General features: G+C 38.1%; 3 protein-coding genes across 3 annotated transcripts; 1 reads left to right on the top strand and 2 right to left on the bottom strand.

Moving 5' to 3' along the window:
* Positions 1–166: 166 nt before the first annotated feature.
* guca1ab.2 (guanylate cyclase activator 1Ab.2) lies at positions 167–6926 on the bottom strand. Its single transcript, XM_063911516.1, has 5 exons — positions 6416–6926; positions 2380–2579; positions 1478–1627; positions 997–1087; positions 167–837 (listed from the first exon to the last, which is right to left on the bottom strand). Exons 1-5 carry the CDS (start codon positions 6474–6476, stop codon positions 707–709), a joined length of 633 nt encoding a protein of 210 aa, XP_063767586.1. The 5' UTR covers positions 6477–6926; the 3' UTR covers positions 167–706.
* On the top strand, positions 6483–14277 carry LOC134883233 (proteoglycan 4). Its single transcript, XM_063911515.1, has 5 exons — positions 6483–6736; positions 8364–8449; positions 10592–10682; positions 11294–13262; positions 13353–14277. Exons 1-5 carry the CDS (start codon positions 6661–6663, stop codon positions 13447–13449), a joined length of 2319 nt encoding a protein of 772 aa, XP_063767585.1. The 5' UTR covers positions 6483–6660; the 3' UTR covers positions 13450–14277.
* A 1017-nt stretch (positions 14278–15294) lies between these two features.
* Positions 15295–19576, bottom strand: wdr77 (WD repeat domain 77). Its single transcript, XM_063909924.1, has 10 exons — positions 19178–19576; positions 18608–18793; positions 18380–18521; positions 17962–18011; positions 17645–17715; positions 17350–17407; positions 16898–16969; positions 16700–16808; positions 16122–16190; positions 15295–15784 (listed from the first exon to the last, which is right to left on the bottom strand). Exons 1-10 carry the CDS (start codon positions 19284–19286, stop codon positions 15637–15639), a joined length of 1014 nt encoding a protein of 337 aa, XP_063765994.1. The 5' UTR covers positions 19287–19576; the 3' UTR covers positions 15295–15636.
* Between the last annotated feature and the right edge of the window lie 1931 nt (positions 19577–21507).

Here is a 21507-nt window from a genome sequence, read left to right as displayed (position 1 = left end):
TGTTGCTTCCAGTTTGCTTAACACAACTGGAAATGCACACATCATGTTGTCCTAAAGAATAACATGGTCAAATATCAAACAAAAATAGGATTCAGAAGATAGAAGACTGATAAAAAAAAAATGAATCACACAATTTTGAGACACTTAGTATAAGGTACTTGTTTATTCTAAAATATACATCAGCTACTGCTATCTTAGATGAAGGGAAATCTAGGTGGTGCAAACATGTTTTCAATAGCTAAAAATCAATTCAATAATGGCACTTCATGGACATTGGACAGAAATCATGTAGTTTTACACTTCCAGTCCAACAAAGAGTTGAGGTATTATCCTGTTTTTATGATTTGTCTGATTATTTCAGAAGACAAAAAGACATTTTATCGCAGCATAATAATTTATGTTACTATAAAGTATTGTCACAATATTTTATAAATATGGTTAAGGTCCATGTTGAAAGCATTCTAAACTATGAGGTAGAATACTTTGCATTTAAAGTGTGTTGTTTCACTGATTACAAAATCACATCAGTCATTGATAGTCTATGAGTTAGTAAACCAAAGGAGTACAACCATGCTGTACATTGACAGTGACCCAGACTTTGGTACACATCCTTTTATCCTGATGAGGATTTGTGGATTATCCATCTCTTCAGCTGTGGCACAGTTATGCAAAAATGTATATTTAAGTGTCAATAAAGATAGAGGTATCAGATGTTGGCTCTTATCTCTCCTTGAATTTTGTTGACAATATGTGTGATGTCCAAACTCTCTGTTAGTGTCGCCAGCAGCATTTCGTCATTCTGAATCCCCTCCATGAACTCCTCATAGGACAGTTCACCTGTAAAACAAACACATATAACCACTAAGCACAATCATCTAATGAAGATTGTCACAGAGATTCATAATTAGTAAATCCATTGCTACGGTTTTGTCATTCAGCTATTCTCCAATATTCAAGTATTCCCTGATGTCTGAAGATTTCTCCCTCTGGTCTTACCATCTCCATCGACGTCAATCTTTTCAAACACCATGTTGGCAAAATCCTCTGATGAAATCTCACTGGGAATGCCATTAATTGCACGGATGGACTAAACACGACACAAAGAAAGGAAATCATTACAGCAGATTACATTTCAATAAGCGGATGCACACTATACATGCAATCAACCTAAGAGATACAAGTGCTACATCAGAATATATTTTTTAATCATGTTATGATCATGAACATGCAGATGCTCGGTTGAAGATGACACATCAACACATTCAACCACAAGATGTCAGCCATGTGTCATCCATGTGCCTTCTAACCTTGCGTAACGCACGGTAGATCCCATGCTCCCTAAAGCAGAGATTTCTCTGCCTTGTATCTCATTTAGACCCCAGTGGTCTGAGCAGGTTGTTTCAGGACAGTGTTTGGGATTTCCTTAAGTCTTTCACTAAGCCATGCATCATGCGTTAACGTAAAGGCTCTTTCGCACCTTAATTATCTGAAGCAGCTCCTCTTGGTCGATGCAGCCACTCCCATCTACATCATACAGTTTGAAGTACCAACGGAGCTTCTGCTGCACTCCTCCCTTTAGCACCAGACTCAGAGCAGCCACATACTCCATGAAATCAATGTAGCCATCCTACAAAAGAAAAGCACATCATGAAGATTATCATAAGTAGAGCAGTACTCAATGTATACTCCTGACATTTTAAAGAAAAAACAATGCAAATAGTGGTATAAACTCCTGTTCCCCACCTATTTACAAAAAAATATTTCAGGTAATGCGCTGCTACACTATCAACAACAGCACAAAGAAGAGGTTTGACCTTTCTCGGTTAAGGTTGTAGGTCAGTAAGCAGCGTTGATGGGATAAGCCCCCTCTGTTAAAGACTAAGTTCCTCTCAAATAGATTTCTATTAGTAGAAACAAACTGAGGAAAACACAGAGGAACAATAAAAGCAAACACATGCACTGTTTTAAAACTAAATTAAAATTAAAATAAAAGCATACCAGCGTCTCATTAAACCTGGACATAGTGTGACAATAGATGATCAAAATAAAGTGCATTTAAAGAATTCAACATTTCTTTTATTGGTTATCTTCTGAGGATAATAAAGACCATTTTAATCTTAATTTATAATAGCAGATTATTCATATTTTTTACATAGTGAGAGTACGATTTGCATTAATAATATTAGAAGCAATATCATAAGATAGACTTGCAAATAATAACAACCTATGGGAAATAAAACGTTTTAAAACAATTAAACAATGAATTGCCACTGATATTCAGTAAAGATGAGAACCAACTAATGGTGAGTAGAGACTCATCTTTTCTGATAACATTAAAAGGAATGTCTTAACCAGCCATACAAATATAAATGATCTTACACTGTTCATATCAAACGTAGAGAACATGGTCCAAACGTAGGCATTTGACGCTTCTGACAGATTCCTCAGGCCGAAGAACTGTTTAAACTCGTAATAGGTGAGAAGTCCAGATGGGCACTCAGTCATGAATTTTCTGTACCATTGATGACTTTCACAAGCTTTTAGTTCCTCCACAGTCGTCCCATTGCTGTTTCCCATGTCTCTTTTTCAAAATAAAAGGTTAAAAATCCTGTAAAAACATGCCCTATACATATTGCATTCGCTGAGCATCCACACAGGGACAACATGAAGTGTACCAGCAGCAGCACGATCCACAGCTAGCCAATCATCTCTCTGTGCGTGTGTGGAGGGCTAAAGAGTTTTAATCCACTTTGCTTCCCAGCAAAGACTTAACTGAAAGAGACCTAGTAGCAGAATTAAATGTTTGTTTATCCAACTACATGACCCCAGCTGCCAAAACATTAATATTAAAGATAACTGGCTGACTTAATGAATCAAATATCAATTATGACAGTAAAGGTAGGAATGTGCTTTATGAATTCTGCAAAATAAATGGTACAAAAGCATTACTCAACTATTTGTTCAACGTACCAAAACTAATTTTATTTGTCTCTCTTTTGCACTGATTTTGGTTTGTATTTTAATATGTATCCCCATTGCTTTTACTTTTTTGTAATCTGCCACTTTTTGATATGGTTATAAGGGTGATCATGCTTGTAAAGTAGAATACTGAATATGTGAACCTAATTTGATGTCACTATAGGTTTTACTTTCTTTCCTAGTATCTCCTAGTCCTCCTCCTGGTGTTAACGTACAACAGGTCCCTCAAAGAGAAACTTGAAAGACTCAAAAATGACTAAAAATAAAAGGACTACAAAGAAACTCATTGAGATACAAAGACAGGAACTAGTTTTGTTTTGTCTTTTTGTCTCTATGTGTCTCACTGTAGTCCTTTTCTAAAGCAGAACAGCTGCAAATTTAAGCAGATACACAAAGACTCACAAAAAGGCAAACAATGACTATGAAGACACACAAAGAAACTCCATACAGATTCAAAACAACTAAAAAGAGATACAAATAAATAATAACCAATGTCTGAAAATGATTGCAGATGCATCATTAGAAAAAGAAGAAGCAAAACAACCAGAAAGTGTGTGTCGCTTGGTCTTTTAGGGAAGGTGGTGGGGCCGTTTGCATGTCTATGCCCAGGGGCCTTGTGTCTCATTAACCGCCCATGTCTGTTACGGCAGACATTGACATGAACTCAACCTCACCTTGAGGGGTCATCGACACATAGGGTAAAAGAGAAAGTAAACTCAGAGGTAAATATGGGCGTATAAACATGAAGCCAAATTTAAAATTCAGCATTACCTATTTTTTATAAATATTTAAGCTTTTGACACACACACAGTTTGTCTGGACTAAATATTATTGCAATTCTTTCAGGCTAATATCAGTTAAAAAATGTCTCAGCTTACACTATGGTTTCAATGGATTTACTGTGTCGCCTTAGACCCTGTTAAAGCCCCTCCACCTGACGTCAGACCCACAGCAGGGTTTACTGTTGTTGGACTGGACTGAGGCGTCAACAAACCTGAAATAATTTAATTTTATGGTCTTCAGAAACATAACATTAGTAATGATTATATATATATTAGTTCAGTTTACAAAAAATCATAAGCGAAGCATACAATACATAAAGCAAGCAACACATACATGAACACACATTATTATATAATGACCTGTGAACCATACTGAAGAAAACCTGCTGAAAAAAATGAAAGCTGGCTTCAGATAACAGATCTGTGATGTTGAAACTCACTGTTCTTACACAGAGTATCTTGCTCTGATGTTATCTTCAGTTTCATTTCCAACATCATAGTTCTCATCACAATGGAATGCAACATATGTAAGTTATTTCGGTTTCCACGTCCTTTTACTTTAGTGTCTGTTTGCAAATAATGTCAGTTGTTTCTCTCTTTATTTTCCTTATGCACAAGTCAGGGCCTGTTTCATTTTAGGCTAGAAGTACAGGGGAACAAAGGGGAGAAAAGTAGAAGTGGATCGAAGAAATGCTGTAATGATCCAGGTATTAGCACTGACTGTTACCAAGACACTGTCAGTTTTCTATCAAACATGATGGTATCTTACTCAACTGTGAAAAGTGGTGAACATTAAATTACAAGGCATAAAAACATTGTGCTTCTCCTCCCTAAAGGACCATGATGTAGCAAAAAATACCTAAGTAATTAATTGAGCATTAAAAAGAGCTGATGATGCGCAGAACTGCTCCTGCTTGCATTTCATGGTAGAGCCGAGCTTTACAGTATGTTCAGCACTGTGAAGCAGGTAAAGCGCGAAAGGCCGTTGCCAGCACATTCTTGACATTTCAGCAGGCATCAGTCAGCATGATGAATTCCCTCGGAGGACAGAGAAACTGGATGGACCGGTCTGATCATCTCCATGAAAACTGAGGTTTAGGTGCGACAGGCAGACATGACACAAACACTGTAGCCAAGAGACAAAGTAAAAAAACAATTATCTGGCTCTGAAGTGCATCATTATTTAAAAACCCACTATTGGAAATAAAAAACAAACTTGAATTGACTTCACAAACTATGAAAGTATAATTAATATATTAAATTATTCATTTCTAAAACAGACATTTTAAGTGTAAATGTTTGTCAACTCTATCGATCTGATCAAAGAAATGCATCAGTTGTCCTTATGGAATATTGCTACATTAATAACAATCCTGGATTATGTATTAACCAGCGGTGGAAGAAGTGTCTTTGTCTAAGTAAAAGTAGTATCAACATTAAGATACTCTTGTTCCTCATAGTATCTTTTTCTTGAGCATTCAAACAAATTAGTTCAGCATTTAATGCATTGTACTATTATTATGGTACCAAAAAAACTATATAGATATTATGATATTTAGGCCAAAGTAATTTAGATTTTTATCAGATCATCATATTTTATTCTTATTAATTGAACGTACATTTGTGTAGACTTTAAGTAGACAATTATAACGTTTAAATGTACTGTTTACCAATATGATATTACATAACACATCAATGACTAGTGAAGTTTTATATGGTTCTACAGTACTTGGGTAAATAGTGACTGTCTACCAGTGTAAATGTTGACCTCATCTGATCCGAGCTCATGAATAAACAAGGATTGTGGTACAGCTGAGATGGCAGTGGGTGAATGGTGTTGTTGGTTTGCTTTCAGGGGTCAGCTCTCTCTGAGCTTTAGAGGAGTCCTGATCCTCTTTAGCTTTTAACATCATCTTCCCGGTTATCCTGTTAATGTAGGTCACATGCTTAACCATCCCTATGTAAATAATGACGGCATGAGTTCAGGTATTACTTAAGCATGACTTGTATTTATAATAAAGATTATCAAGCTGCTTATTTTTTCCATAGAGTATAAATAAATGGCTGTTTGTTAGGTGAGGAAAATGGACCCAGTAGCATCATGTGATTTGAGGTTGAGAGAAATTATAAAACACATTAAATCTAAACCAATATTTTATAATGAATATGGAGGAAAAGTGTTCGGTGAGTTCTAGTACGCTTTTTTTTTTTCATCGTAAGGATTATTGTTTTGTGTATAATGTAAAGCAGCTAACACTTTTGCTCTTTTAAAGACTATTGTATTGTCTCTGTTTCCAATATAATTATTGCTTTGAAGGTAGAAACAAAGTATGATAAAATGTATTGTTTTATTACACATTTATATCATGAGGGATTTTATTTCCCCTCAACACCTTACTTTTGGAAGGAGGCCTAAGCACTGGTGAGCTTTACAAGATGAGGGTTAGTTTATAAAGAATATAAACAAAGTAGTCAGATCTCTACTTAGTTATTTTCCAAAACTGTGTGTCATACTGAATAATCCTTACGTTTCTAGCAAATGATAAAGTGTAACCAGCCCTGCTTTGAAGCGCAGATGAGTGCACGAGTTGCTCATTCAGTGCGCAGGTGAGATTTGTGCTGGAATGTGTGTGAAAAGGAGAGCGAGGCCTCACCTGTTGGGAGTGTATAAAACAGGGAGGCACGGTGAAAGGGGGTGGGCGTGGTTATCTCCATTTTCTCTGTCTGTCCCGAAAAGCGTACAACAAATCAGTGGAGTTAGATTTACCAGGCGCGCGGCGGTGCACCTGTCTCGAAAGTAACTCACCTTCGCTTTACCTCGGATTTACCTTTTCATTCAAAATGCGTCACTAAGTATAGAGCCGACCAGTCGTAGCTGTGTTTTAACTTAACAATAATCATGAAGAAGGGTCTGAATTTGCTGGGTCGGAAGAACCGTTCTCTTTTCGATACCAATATCAAAATCAAGGACATGGGTGAGTACAATGTTTACACGGCCCATTGGCTATTCGTAGAGATTGAGTCATCACTTTAAACCTACTGAAGAGCAACACGACCTTTGTACCAGATGTTGTCATGGACAAAAGTGTTATAACCGCCAAGCCCCCATATGTTAACTGGTTGATACTGTAGGAAATCACAACAGTACTTTAGTATTTTTCAATGACCTGATGAATAGGTAGCAGCAGGTGAAATCAAGATAACGAAAACATTTTCTCAATGATAAAGTCCGAGTCTGGCTTCACACTGACCTGTACTCTGTCCTCTAGTGTTGGTTTAATGTGCTTTAGTCTCGCCCTAACAATGGGTTGAGGCAACAAGGGATTGTGTAGGCATAGCTAGAAACTCCAGTCAAGTGGAAACATTGGTGTAACTGAATATGTCCCAGACCCAACACCCTGAAATATGATTTATGTCTAAAACATTTGCTCTCACTGGCCTGTTTAACTAATTTTTACTGTTGTTCTGATCTGTCTCATAAAGTGAGTCAGCTTAGATACACAACAAAATGATGACTGATGAGGTTTTTGTGGCATTAGTTCAAGTAGGAAACAGGAAACAGGAGGGGTTAATATGCAAAGCCACAATATGAGATGGAATACTTGTTAATTTAAATAAGGTACGTGCATAATAGGGAAAATTCTCATTTGGTTAAACTGGTTGGATATCACAGGCAATTCTTCCTGTAGATTTTGCATTCTGAGTTGATTGCTTTTTGAGTGACAGCCTCATATGTTTTAAAATGCATAAACATAAAAGGGGGGACATGAGTAAAAGGTTAGCCCTATTAAGTAAAGAAAAACACTTTGCTCTCTTTGTTTATAATGTGAAGCTCTGAACAGGAGATTAAGTGCCTTCGAGTGACACGTCTCTTTCAACATTCACTTATTGGACAGAGAAGATGACTGACGTGGAATAAGCATTGAGGAATGTATGACTTCTGCATTTCTTTTCTCAAGCCAACCGTGGAGACCTCTAGTGTTATCAGTCTTATTGCTTCACATCTTAAGCTGGATGGGGATAAGTTTAGTGACTGCCTTTCAAGTCAACCTTTCCCCTTTGGGCCTCTAAGTTGATCTCAAACACAAATGATAAGAAAAAGACCAACAAACGATTTTCTGAGCATTACCACAAAACATTTTAGAATGATATAAATCCCTCCCTAACCACTTTGATTTAAACATTCAGGATCATTATGCAGTACAAACAACACATAGAGAACTTCAAAAGCAATATATACAGTCATATTAAGCAAACATGTGAGGCCAGTTAAACTCAATTAATTCAAATAATGCTAAGCTTTCATTTTTACACAATGGTGAAATACACTAAGATTACAATCATTTGTTCATCTGCCAGTAACTATTTAGTTGTCAACAACAAGACTACCTTTAACAGCACATAGGATCACACTGTCACTACTAAGAGTTCACTTTGGTGCATAGAGTATCTCATCACCCGTGCAATGAACGATTAATTGTGAAGTATTTGACTCTGTTGGTCTGTTTCTTACACCAACCACAGTGCTACCAACCACATTGCCGCTTTGCTCACTAAGGGCCTGCCACAGCATAATAATCTTGTTTGCTTTTATTTACTCAGACAATGTGGAGCTGGTGCTAGACTCATCAGCGATCCCAGAGTCGGGAACTGCCAGTGTGCGGGCCAGACCCACCGTCAAGCATCATGTGAGTATCTCAATAAAGCTTTGTTGTTATGCATGTCCTGTACATATTCACATTTATCCATTTCCTGTATGACAATAACACCAGATATGCATCGGCGCAAACTCCACCCCATCGTTTACCCGCAATTAAATCATTACTTAATATTGTACTCTGCATCTGCGAAGCAGAAATATTCAAATGAGCTGATAAAGAAAGTTTATTGTTTGACTGCTTTGGAATCTGGGTCGGCTCCTAAACAAGCACAGGCCAGGACGCTACCAATTATTCGTTGATTAATCATTGTCAGAACTGCATTGGTGTTGGTTGAGTTTGGAGATGTTTGTGTGTGTTAGGTGAGTTTGTGGTCGGATAAAAATGTGCCCAAAACGATTTTCTTAATTGACGTGCATTACAAAACATACTGTAAGACAGAATCTAATTCATAATAATAATACATAAATAAAATAGAATATGTCATAAACAGAACCTTAAGCTTTAACTTCATCCAGGGACATTTAAAATTAGTTCCAAAACATTATGGTTAATACATTAAATGTGAACAGCTATATTTGGTTTTAGTATAGTAATAATAACGTATCACAAGTTGTGGAAGAACTGGAATAAATGAGTACAGTTTTTACTTTACTAAGTAATTTAATTTAATTCTACTGTATACATCTACTCCAATTCATTTTAGAGTTAAATATTGTTCACTCACAAGAGCCATTCTGCAGCATAATGAGCCCTTTAGTTTTTGATAATCCTTTTTTGATAATAGTTTTATAATTTACTTAATACTTTTTTATTGCAGGTCTTTTATTATTTTCACATTGTGGCATTGATACCTTTATTTAAGTAATGTTCCAAATCTTTCACCTCTGTGTATCTCAAGTGTAGATATCCCAATATACTGAGTGAGTTTTATTTGTAAGTGGTTCGGGAAGATTCACCTTAACGTGTATCAGCCTGAATGACTGTGAGGCCTCCCATACATCGTCATGGTGCATATTTAAATAAAGAGCTCATCTCTGCTCCGGTTCACACACCTCAGTGTTTGGGAGTGTTCTGTGACTGTGTCTGAGGCATGTATTTGGCGTGGCACACCCAGCACATGGGCAGGACAGCTGAGACTGCTGCGACAAATGAAAGTGAGTCACAGCTCAGGAAACAAAGAGACAAAATCAAACTCAATCATACGCCATCTTTAGCGACACACCTTCAGCCTGTGGCGCAGTGTTCATACCTTTCCAAGAAACCGCATAAATGCCCTGCGAGATTTAGCCAAGAGAAAGATTTAGGGTGTGATGTCAGGCAGATTTCAAAGTATTTTAGTCTCGAAGACAAGCATTAAAAGGGCTTTAAAGCACTATACCCACAACTGTAGGAACCTAATTCATTACCAGCGTAAGGCACAAGTCTGTTCTTTAAATAGAAATCAGTGCAAGCTTGTTGTTTAATTGTATCAGCAAATTACTCAGATTCTGAAACACACAATTAAAACAAAAAGTACAGCAGATTTTAGTTTACCCCTTTGAAGGGCATATACCCAGTTACCATGGACACATGTACCTTTATTGTGTCAACACTGTGAGTGTTTATTTTTGTTGGCGTTTGGTTCATGGCAAAAAGCAAATCTTGCTCACACTGACTCGTGCACGACGTAGGCTGAAACAGAGGTATCTAATTGACAGCTTGCTATTTTCTCGGCCTGGCCCATATTAACAGTAGGACAATATAATTAATAATGGGTGTATCCTATGAATCACTGCTACTCACGACGAGGTATGTGGAGGATTGCTGTACAAAATGACCCTTTATTCACGCTACAACTAAGAATAGCCTTAAATCAGAAATTCTGTGGTAAAATAATAATAAAAAAAGCATTTATGAAAATATAAGGTTTATCATAATCAAGATTTGAGAGCCTTGTTCTATAAATGGCACTAATGTAAGTATTTGACACGCAAATCGGTTTTCAAGTGACATGAGGGCTGTTCTCAGTTGAACTGGTTTGTTCACTCAAGGAGCGAATACTCCCATTTAAAAAACAAAAACAAAGTTTCTAAGTGCCTCTTAATTTTCCAGCTGTTGTTAAACCAAGCTTTGTGCCACACTTGTCGAAATATTAACGGTTTGATGTTTATATGTTTTTTTCCCTCACAGTCCACATCTGACAGTTTTCAAGGGTTTGCCGTCCCGACACCCAAAGTCCCCCTCCTCCCACCTACCAATGGTCCAAAGACCAACGGCTCAAGTGAGTGTCTACCTACCTCAAATATGTACATTAAGTTTAACATGTTAAAGAACTGTATTATTTACTCTCTAAAGGACTCAGATCACTTGCGGCGCCTTTACTCAAACTCAGTTGATGGATTGCAGCAATCGGAAAGTCTCCATAAAGTGTTAAAAAAAAGCAGGGCAGGTAAATGTTTGCCCAGGCTGTTGCTCAATAACCCTCCTGAATGTGTCTAAACTACCTTACCAGATGGAAAGGTTGTTTACAAAATGGGAGTGTTGCCGTAGAAAGAAAGGAGAAGTCATTCATTTAATATTATCTGTAAGCAATTCTAAATCAAAGTGTGATAATAACAAAAATGTTTTATCAGTCTTTATACTTCCAAAATCATTTCATCATTAAATGTAGATTTTTCAGAAACTTGTTTTTGATAAACTGTTGAAATATAATGGTAAGACCTGATTGTATCCACAAATGTTGTCGCACTTTGACAATCTTATCAATGTGCTTAACGTTTCTTAAATTATTCTGATTGCTCTTACAGAATGTATCTTCTTGTAAAAACATTTAAAGTTTTCTCTCAGTGTACACTTACTATCAGTTATTCTCTATTCTTTATTTTTACACAGTTGGTGGACATCACCTGTCCAATGGATCCGTTATATCTGTGCCCGACCTTGTGGAGGGGGACCTATTTGTTCCTCCCCCTCCCTCAATGGCGCCTCCACCCCCTCCACAGACTTTTGTCCCTCCTCCACCAGACTTCATGGGCGACCTGAACACTCTAAATTTGGCAAAACCGTCCTCACTGGCACGCTTAGTGGATGAAGAAGACTTCACCTTCTTTAAACCACCACCAATGGCTCCGCCAAAGCCTCCATCTACTTGCTCTACTGGCTCTTTATCATCTGTACCCATTTCTAGCCCCTTGCCAGCAATCCTACCTGAGCACCCAACCTTTGCCCCACCTCAGCCTCCTTCTGAAAGGTCTCATAAGAAACCACCCGCAAAACCCATCAGACTGTCCTCTATATCCAACTTTGATTCCCCACCACACACTCCGGCCCCACCTCCCCCTGTGCCGAAAGCAGCAGTGTCCAGTTTCAATCCCCAAAACACAGCAAAGCTTTATAATGTTCCTCAGCCCTCAATTCTCAGCGGATATCAGGAAAAGGACACAAAACCAAAGCAGGTGTTACTCCTGGAAGATTCTGCATCTGTTAACTCTGCTCAAGTGCCTGTTGAGGTGGATGGGAAATCCCCTAAAGTGGCTACACCATCCAAACCAGTTCCCAAAGAAGTACAGGAACTGAAAGAGTCCTTAAACATAACCCAACCCTCTTTATCACGCCTGCCTGAGCCAAACAAGGAAGTTAAAACAGGGATAGTTCTAACTAAGCCAGAAATTGCCAAACCTCTCCAGCCTTCACCTCAGACATCACCACAGCTTCAGAAACTAAACGTTTCTCAGGTGAATTCAGAGACAGTCAAAGACAACCTTGTAGAGTCTTCAAGTCAAAGTCGTAAATACAAATACAGTCCGTTACTAGACCGTAAACTACGAAACCTGAAGAGTAATGAATCTAACGGGGGGCGAAATGGACCTGTAGCCTCGCCACTGGCTCTTCTGAAGGCGGCTAAAGACAGAGATAAACACAGATCCAGTCACACTCTGTCACGTGAAAACAGCAGCAAGTCAAATCAGGAGCCTAGTGCAATCATTCAACCAAGTGACTCGAGTCCGAGTTCCTTTATCGTCAGCCCAAGGTCCAGCTCAACTTCTTCTCCATCATCTCCAGAAAGAATGCAGGAGAGTTTAAGGTCTGTCAGTCCTGCGGTACATATGCAAACAATTCAGGGTGCAGAAAAACCCAGCAGCCCGGCTCTGGTCATGGATCAAAAGTCATCCAGCAGTTCAGCTCTCAATAGGATGGCTGCATCCGCGAGTAGGACCAACCTGGTTGAACAGAAACAAAATGCAGTGCAAACCCCTTCAAAGTCTCAATCCACACTGCCTGAGGAGTTAAGTGTGCCACTACTCCCTCCACCGCCAGAGTTTGATGACTTTGACGAGTGTATGGAACCCCCTCCTTCCATCCCTCCACCTGACCCTCCCATGAAAAAGGCACCAATACCAACACCAACACCATTACCAAAAATGATCCCTCTACCTCTATCTCAAGTTCCCCCTCCTCCTCCCCCTCCTCCAAAGGCCAAACCCCCATCAGCTCCAAAACTCCCACCCCCTGACATTGATGCAAAGCCAAAGTGGCAAACCCAGACAAAACCGAAAGCTGTCCCTTCTCAGATACCATCTAATCTTTCACCCAGCCAAGCCACACTCCTGAGCATCTTACAAAAAAAGATGTTGGAAATGGACCACAAAATGGCATCAGTTAATGACGCTGAGTCCAGTTCTGATGACTGGGGTGGCCCCTTGCCTGAGGAGGACTATAAGGTCCCTGTTGTGCCCAGAGTACCACAAAAGAGCAATAGTCACCCTGTGGTCAACAAAGCACCAACCCTAAACATGCAGGAGCTGGAGGGTAAATTGGTCAAAAAATATCAGGAGACTTCCTCAATGAAAGTTCCCACCAGGTAAAATATGGCAGTTTTTTTATCGGTACAATAAGCCCAGTGTTTGTGTACAGTATCAATTAGTAATCATGAATATGTTTTTCTTTTCAGCAATGGAACACAGTCAAAACATCAGTATGGTAAGACCTTCACAGTCCGGCCTGGAACCAAACAGCCCATTACCCTCGTCAGTAAAGGGGAGCCTTAACGAGATGTGGTAATGAGATGGGGTTCTTCTGTTAAGCACAACTGCGTGTGATTGGATAATGTGACCTTGCATCACAAGGACTACAATGGGGGGGAGCACTTTGAACAAATGTAGTTTGCAAATACACTAAGTATGTTTTATAACAAAAGTCTTCTCAGTTCTAAATGTTCTCTAAATGTATTTCTCAATTTGGAGAATGCACTTTCAATGTCAAATATTGTTTGCTGTTTTTGTATTTTATTTTTTTAAAGTATCAGTATGGAGGACCATTATTTTTGGCTGCTGCTGCTTATTCTGTGTAGATGTATATATTCCAAACACATAAAATTGAATTAGTACAACACGGTTAAATTCATAAGAATATCTTCAAAGTCTGACAGATGTATCTGTAATCTTGATTGTATAATACAATAACAGACAGACTAAATAGCGTGGTTCATGCTGAAGTCACATGTCCAATATCAGAAATGTTCTTTCGCTGTTACATGTACAATATGCTAGGTCCTCTGGAGTGAAGCAAACAGCTAATTCAGACAAGTGTGTTTCAGTTGGATTGTTTCTCATATTTATTGATCTAGGAAATGTTTTTCCACCTTTGAGTTATTTTACTGTAAAATGTAATGCATCTAAACTCATGCTGTAAATATATCAGTTTATATGATATTACAACAGAACTTCAAATGTGTAAGAAACAGTTGCATGTATATGTTAAAGTTGTATAATCAAAGTATTTAAAATAGAGGTTATAAAGTCTTAAAACAGCGATGTTCATCTATTCCAAAAGTTGTCCAACAACTTACAGGGAAATAAATTCAAGCATTAATTGCATGTCTGGTGGAGTTTTTTTGTGCGGTTTTAAAGCTTGTGTTTGGGCATCTTAGTCAAGAAAAGACAAAGATGACAGTGCTTTGGAGTGTGCATATTTAGTAGTAGTGGATTATATAGTAAATAGGAGGACATTAGGGAATCAAGCAAACATTTTAACCTGAAAAATGTTGAATCTCATTTTTCATTCTTCGTCTTAAGCTGGTCACATTTTTTCAATATTCTTAAGCATTGCAAATGTCAGTATTAAGTCATTTGTTAAATGAATTACATCTTCATATTTATTTGTTGGCTCGAACTTAACTCTGTGAAGGCAATGAACAACATTTGATTAAAGGTGGTCAGAGTTTAGTAGAGTGTATTCTTCACTTTTGCCCCAGAACATTGTGCTGGTGTCATGGGAATATAATAATGGCGTCTCAGACCGGCCTATGACAGACCACAGATTAGCAATGAGAACCAATGACCTGCCACTCACTTTGAAAATAACATGTAATCTTGTTAATTTCTGAGCCAACCAACCCACACGTCACACATGACCACAGGGACACACAACATACTACCCTCATTTGACCCAGCAATGGGTGAGGATGGTATTCCCCAGTCTGACATAAACCAGACACACCTGTTCATATAGGAATTTAGAGCCTTTTCCTATAAAAAAGTATTGTATGAAAAGATGTCTTATTCTCAATAACTTCTGTCATGTGACCCAATGACCAAAATTAAATACCATAAATCACTACACTGGACACACCTCATGATAAGGGATATGAAGGCTTATTTTATAGCATATTAGCAAATGAATGTCAAATTCAAAATCATGTATTTTAAGTTTCCTGTTTTTTTCAGCATGCAATTAATTGCTACATATTAGTTATATAATATATGGTTCACAGTATAATCTTCACAGACACGTTGTACAAGTGTTCATCTCCACAACTGTTCCTTCCTAAAGTCTTGCTGATGTAAACATGTAGTAGATTCAAGGAAATAGAAAGAAATGTCAACTGCTCTCGCTTTCACATCAGGAAGTAACCTTTAATGTAAAATTATGCAAATACAAATGGGTTGCCTTAAGTGTAATCACACATGAAATTGCTATACAGTATGAAGGAAGTGGATAGAGACAGCAAATATACAGAAACTATTGCTCTACTAGGTCAGGAACGGTAGAGCAATAGCCCAAATATTCTGCACATATCCGGAGTACTAAAAGACAACTAAACACTTTAATCGATATTGCCAGACTTATTTATTATATGTATCTTTTTAGATACGCATGGACGCCCCTCAAAAATAGGGGGGTAAGTACTCATCTTAATACACGCTCTCTCCAAGGTATGTAAGCATCTGTGTGGTCTAAGAGGAAGAGTTTGGAGCTTTAGTGGCCGGATCCACCGTGTGGTGAAGCACGAGGTGATCCCAGCCTACGGTTGTTAGGGTGTTGGAGCCATCGTGGAGCCAGCACACTCCTTTAACAAAGTCCTGGTGCCGCCGATCTCTCAGTCTACAGAGAAAGAAGAAATGATTACTTAGGACTCGGAATCTTGAGATACAAATAACATCGTCTTAAATCAATAATAACGCAAAGCAAACACTACATTTACATTGCTCATGTGATATGAATTCATTTGAGGGAGTATCATTCGAAGATTGTGGTTTTTATTTTTACATCCCACTCACATGACCAATGATTAACAAACATGACTCTGAAAATGACTCTGCATTTGTAATACCTCCACTTAAATTCCAAATTACATAATTTAACACTCAACAACTTATTTTGTAATTGTGTTCATTTTTTTGATTGACTGTCTTTTTTAGTATGAAGTTAAAGGACTCACATTTCTTCCAGGTCAGAGTTCATTACAGCAAGGGAACAATCATCACTTATGGAGGCTAGCAGGGGGGCACTGGGAGGGGGAGAAACAATTGGTTAAATATTTGTAGAGGAGTAATGTAAGAGCTAATAAAACATAGTTAGAATTCAAGATTCAAGGCTTTATTGTCATGTGCACAGTAGCTGAAGTGTAGATATGGCAAGGAAAAACTCAAGTCCCAGGCCCCTCCAACAATGCAATATACATACATACATATATATAGGACATAAAACAAAAAGCCAATAAAAATAGTGAAAGAAATAAAATACTGCAAGGAACAGTCTATATACAGGTAAATGGAATATGATGTATAAAAAAACAGAATGTAAAATTAAATATTATACAGTACAATTAAATTAAATACTGTTTATTAACATGATAGCTATTTAGATAAATAAATTGCAAGATGCAAAGAGATGAATGCTTTATGGAGGCACTTTACAGAGCTTAGGTGTTTAATAGTCTTATGGCCTGTGGAATGAAACTATCTCTGAGTCTTGTGGTTATTGTCCTTTTCAGGTTTTTTTCCATTCAAGGTTTACCTGTGTGTAGAGAAGGCCAGCCCACTCACTCCGCGGCTGTGGACGCTCACCAACCGGGCCGGCTCTGTTCCAAGGAAATCCTTCACAGTCACTCTACCCAGCTCATCACCTAAAAAAGGCACAATAAAAAAAGATCAGAACCACAGAGGGTGCCAAATAAATGTCTCCTTCAATCAGTAACCAGCTGCTGGACCTTACCAAATGCAATGGTGCTTCTGTGGTGGGGGTGCCAGGCTACTGTGGTAGGGGAGCAGATTGGGGACTCTAGCTCTGAGAATAACACAAAGTCGACAATGGAATATGCATTATAACAAAGCGCTTAAGATGCAATCTCATTCATTTAGTTAGACAGACTATAATGCTGCGTTTCCACTGCCTACGGAATGGCTCTACTCAAAACAACTTGGTAGTTTTGGTTTTCCATTAAGGAAATGTATCGTGCAATGAAAACATGGTATGAGACTCATGGATCAACAGAGACCAAATGAAGGCGTGTTAGATCAGCCGGACAACATGGACTAGCAGATTGTGAGACACTTGTCTGTCAGCGACACAATTTTTCACTGTAGCAAAAAAAGAATTCCTATTTTGTCAATAACCTGTCAAAAATATCAGGGCCTGTTTTTTTTAAACTGGGGCATGTAGCTCACCTATTCTTGAGGCTGGCTTGTTTGGCTTCCTCCTGTCCCACATCAGAACACGGCCATCCTGAGGGAAACCAGATAAGAAAAGGTAGATATGAAATGATCTCTCTTCTCTTCAATAATGCTGGACTTTGATTTTCAACACATTTTTTATTTTTGTATCATAACACACAATGAAAATTAGTTAATTCCTTTTGAAATACAGATTTATTAAACATCACGCTCCAAATCTACTTCAGGCAGTCGAAGTGGGTTAGGTGATGTGTTCACAACAATGTGTGCTAACTGATCGGTATCTTACCTGACCACAAGAGACGAAGAGAGACTCATCTGTTGGACTGCAGGCAACACAACTGACTGGCTGCGTGTGCCCTGGAGAAAGAAAAAAAAAGTAAGAGACAGGTATTGCTTTTACCAGCTTTATGATTGAACATTTCATTTTTATTTTTTTTTAATTAGTAGTCACACACAAAACTACATGTCCCATTTGAAGAGGAAAAGCCAACAGTGTATGTTTTTGCCAAATGTGTACAATGTTTAACTGAATATAATTGTACTTTTAAAAAAAAACATTTCTATTATATTGATATTCTGAAAGCATTTTTAGAGTTCCTTTACCATGGTAGGTAGTAAGAGCCATATCCTGACTGAGATCCCAGACTTTAATTCTGCAATGAAGAACAAGGAAAGGGATGCATTGTTATTAGAGCTGCAGCGATTAGTCGATGGACAAAAAAAATAAAATGTGTTAAATGTTTATGTTATTGTAAACGCAAAAAGGTAAAAAATTGCTTTAATATAGAGATGACTTCTTTTATCTGTCTCAATAGTGTTGGGATAAGGACAAATTAACACATTTAAAGACATTACTGTAGCCCTTATAAAAACAACAATTAGTCTAGAAACAATCTGCAGATCAATGAACAATTGTTACAGGCAGCCCTAGAAAATCCTTAATGCCAAAGTTTTACACATCATCAGTCGACATCTTTCTTTTATGGATCTGTGCTTGTATTCTTGTAAAATGATGTCTCACCGACAGTCCATGCTTCCGGTGACAGCACCGCTTCCTCCACTAATTGGGCTCACTGTTGTGACAATGTGGTCATGCTCATGTTTGGTGAAGCGATTTAACAGCAGGCGTTCATCCTCTGCCAGTTCCCAGAGCTCCAAGGCACCTGCGAAGGCACCAGTCAAATAAACTCCAGCACTTCACTCTTAATACCAGTGCTGGATTCATAACTGCTGTAAATGTTTTTCTTACCAGAGTCTGATGCAACAAGAATACTCTTTTCTGATACCCATTTCACATCTGTGACTCCAGCCTCCGTTTGCACACCAGCTTTGCAGAGTCCCTCATTGGGGGCCTGCTCAGGGTCACTGTAGATCCAAACAGATCCCTGCCAGTTTCTGCCAGAGAGGCTGGAGGCACCGAGCAGAAGAGTACCATCTGTGAAGAGAGCCCATAAGGAAAGAAAAACATTCAAAAAACAACATACATTTAGATTTTACCGCCAAATACAAATAAACCGACTTCACCAGTCATTTTGTTCAAAATTGGCTAGCATCCAATCCACCAAGTAGCTCATATTAAGCTGTACATTGCAATGCGTTTCTCAAAAACGAGTCACCTGCAACCACTTGAAGAATCTTGCTCACCTGCTGTGCATGTGCACCTTTTAAAAGTAATGAAATGCATAATGTTTATACACCTAATCGCGAGGGGAGGGGAACCTGCACATCAGAGGATATACACATAGACCCAATAATAATAATAGCCACGTAGCGGCCCCACGTGTTTACCGGTGTACACTTCAACTAGTTTGCCTCCTACCTGCTCTGTATTGCGCTGAGCTCAGATGCTTCTCCATGCAGGCTGGAGCATTGGGAGGTATGTTCCACCGGTTTTCCTTGATCATGCTAGTATCCACTGCACTTTTCATTCAGGCAACGCACTTTTTTTCAATTACTAAAGCTATAGTTTTCCAAATAAATGTAGCACGACTTTAACGTTAGCTAGCTAGCTGTTACTGTTTGCCTGAGGACCGGGTTCGTCTCTGGTTTAGTTAGGAAAATAAGCTAACAGGTTAGCTTATTTTAGCGAAAGATTGCTAAATATTTCGTCCCAACAATGAATGAACGACTGAACAGATACCAATGATATATGCAACACATGGGAGCGATGAACAGACACTTCCTGGTCTTTTCTTCTTCTTTGGTGTTTACAGCAGTTTGTTTCCACAATGGTGCATTACTGCCACCCTCAGGTTTAATCATTTTCTCATGTCTAAATTTCAAAGCTGTCTTTTTCTTTATTACATATCTTCCTTAAACTCTGTCTGCTCACTCTGATATTTATATACATTTGTAATGTTGTCTGCTACCTTCCCTATGTTTTATAACTGTGCCATAATTTAATTTCTTTCCTGTCTAAATGTTTAGAACTATAATCCTTCCTGTGTCATTGAAGTCCCAGTATTCCTGCAAGACGTTTATGCATAATTGCTTTACATAACGGTAGGTAAGTCAGATAATTATTATTTAAAAAAACAATTATATAGATAACTATACAGTATATAGATTACATACAGTATCTACCTTCTCCAACCCTACATAATCGGAAACCCAAAGGGACGAGATACTCAGTGTCACATAGAGTGTGTATCACTTGAAATTTGAACAACAAAGCGCTGACTATCATAGTAAATTTCCAAGTCATTCTATCTTATTTTGTACGTTTCTGTGCATAGACAGCTGGAACTACCATGGAGCAGTTCTAAGTACTTTGCCAGCCATTTATATGTCAGCGGATATAATTGTGACCCTGAAAGCATCCCAACCTGGTCCCATCCATGCAAGAGGCTGTCACCAAACTTTACAGATGTGTAGTTGAGGTAAAAAATAAGGTCAACTTTGAATTGGGCGTTGTGTCTGGTGTGTGTTATTGTTTTTATTTATACAAAAGGCCATCTCTCATAAATGTGGTATAACCGGCCCTTGGCTGTAGGAGTGGCGATCATGAATCATCTTTAGGATATGCAAATGAATGAAAGAAAAACTTCTTTCTCTGTCAACCCTCGTCAGGTGATTGTCTCCTTGAATGTGCATGCTTCTTTTCTATCTTGCCAAATACAGTAGCATTATTATTTTTTATTCCAGTTTGCATCTCTATTATCAAGCAGGCTGTTGCTGTTCTTCCTTTTTATTCTCCAGCTTCTTGTTTGAGGACAGGAAACCTAAATAATAAGTGCATGCCTTCCTGAAAAGATTTGTTTGAATGTCCTGTTCATCTTACTATTGCACCCTTAAACACGGCAACTATACAGCTTGTAAACCGCTGAGAATACTACAATCATTCACCACATCACACCCAATTAGGCGTGTCAGAAGGGAGCATAGGGTAGAGAAACAATGAAGACATACAGTATATAAGCCTTTAATCTGTTCATACCCATTTCCTTGATTTTTAGGTAGTTTCACCATACTGGTAAAGCAAAACATTTCCAATGTAAAAAATATTATCTCATGTCTTTATAATCGCTCAAGATTTGTGGCTTGAATATATCTTCCATTCTGATCAACTTTAGAAACCATAAAAAGGAAGGCAGCATTGTAAATAGTTATGACCAGGATGAGTTTGGTGATATGGCCCGTTAACTGTCTCCATTAAAACCTATAAAATGGAGAGAGAAAAGACAGAATACATCTTGCAAGTTGCAACTAACACCAACAATGTGGAACAAATGCAATAAGCTGTCTGTTCTGTGCTGTCATACATGGAAAAAAAGCAGATATCTTGATGGTGAAGGGGGAAATAAGAGAACTGGGAGATTATGCAAAATATGATTAAAAACAAGATTCATTCTTGGGAAATGACTTGTTTAAGCTGATGTTCTAGTATTATGTAGGTAAGAAAAGTAAAATCATAGCTTGTACAAAGTGTATGGTCGACACAAAGATGTTAATAATGGCGATGTGTGAAGTTGAATTAAACTAACAGGAAGTCTGATGCTCTCATTGCGCCATCAGCAACGTGATAGATTACACGTTTTATTTTCAACAATACAATTGTTTCCTCATACTAAAATTGTACCATTATGCTAAAACATATCAACCAAACACCAGACTAGAGTGAGAATAAGTCAAATCATCTTTAAAATCCTG

This window comes from Eleginops maclovinus, chromosome 20 (genome assembly GCF_036324505.1).
Source record: "Eleginops maclovinus isolate JMC-PN-2008 ecotype Puerto Natales chromosome 20, JC_Emac_rtc_rv5, whole genome shotgun sequence".
Classification (NCBI taxonomy): domain Eukaryota; kingdom Metazoa; phylum Chordata; class Actinopteri; order Perciformes; family Eleginopidae; genus Eleginops; species Eleginops maclovinus.
This window is presented reverse-complemented; position numbering and strand designations above follow the sequence as displayed.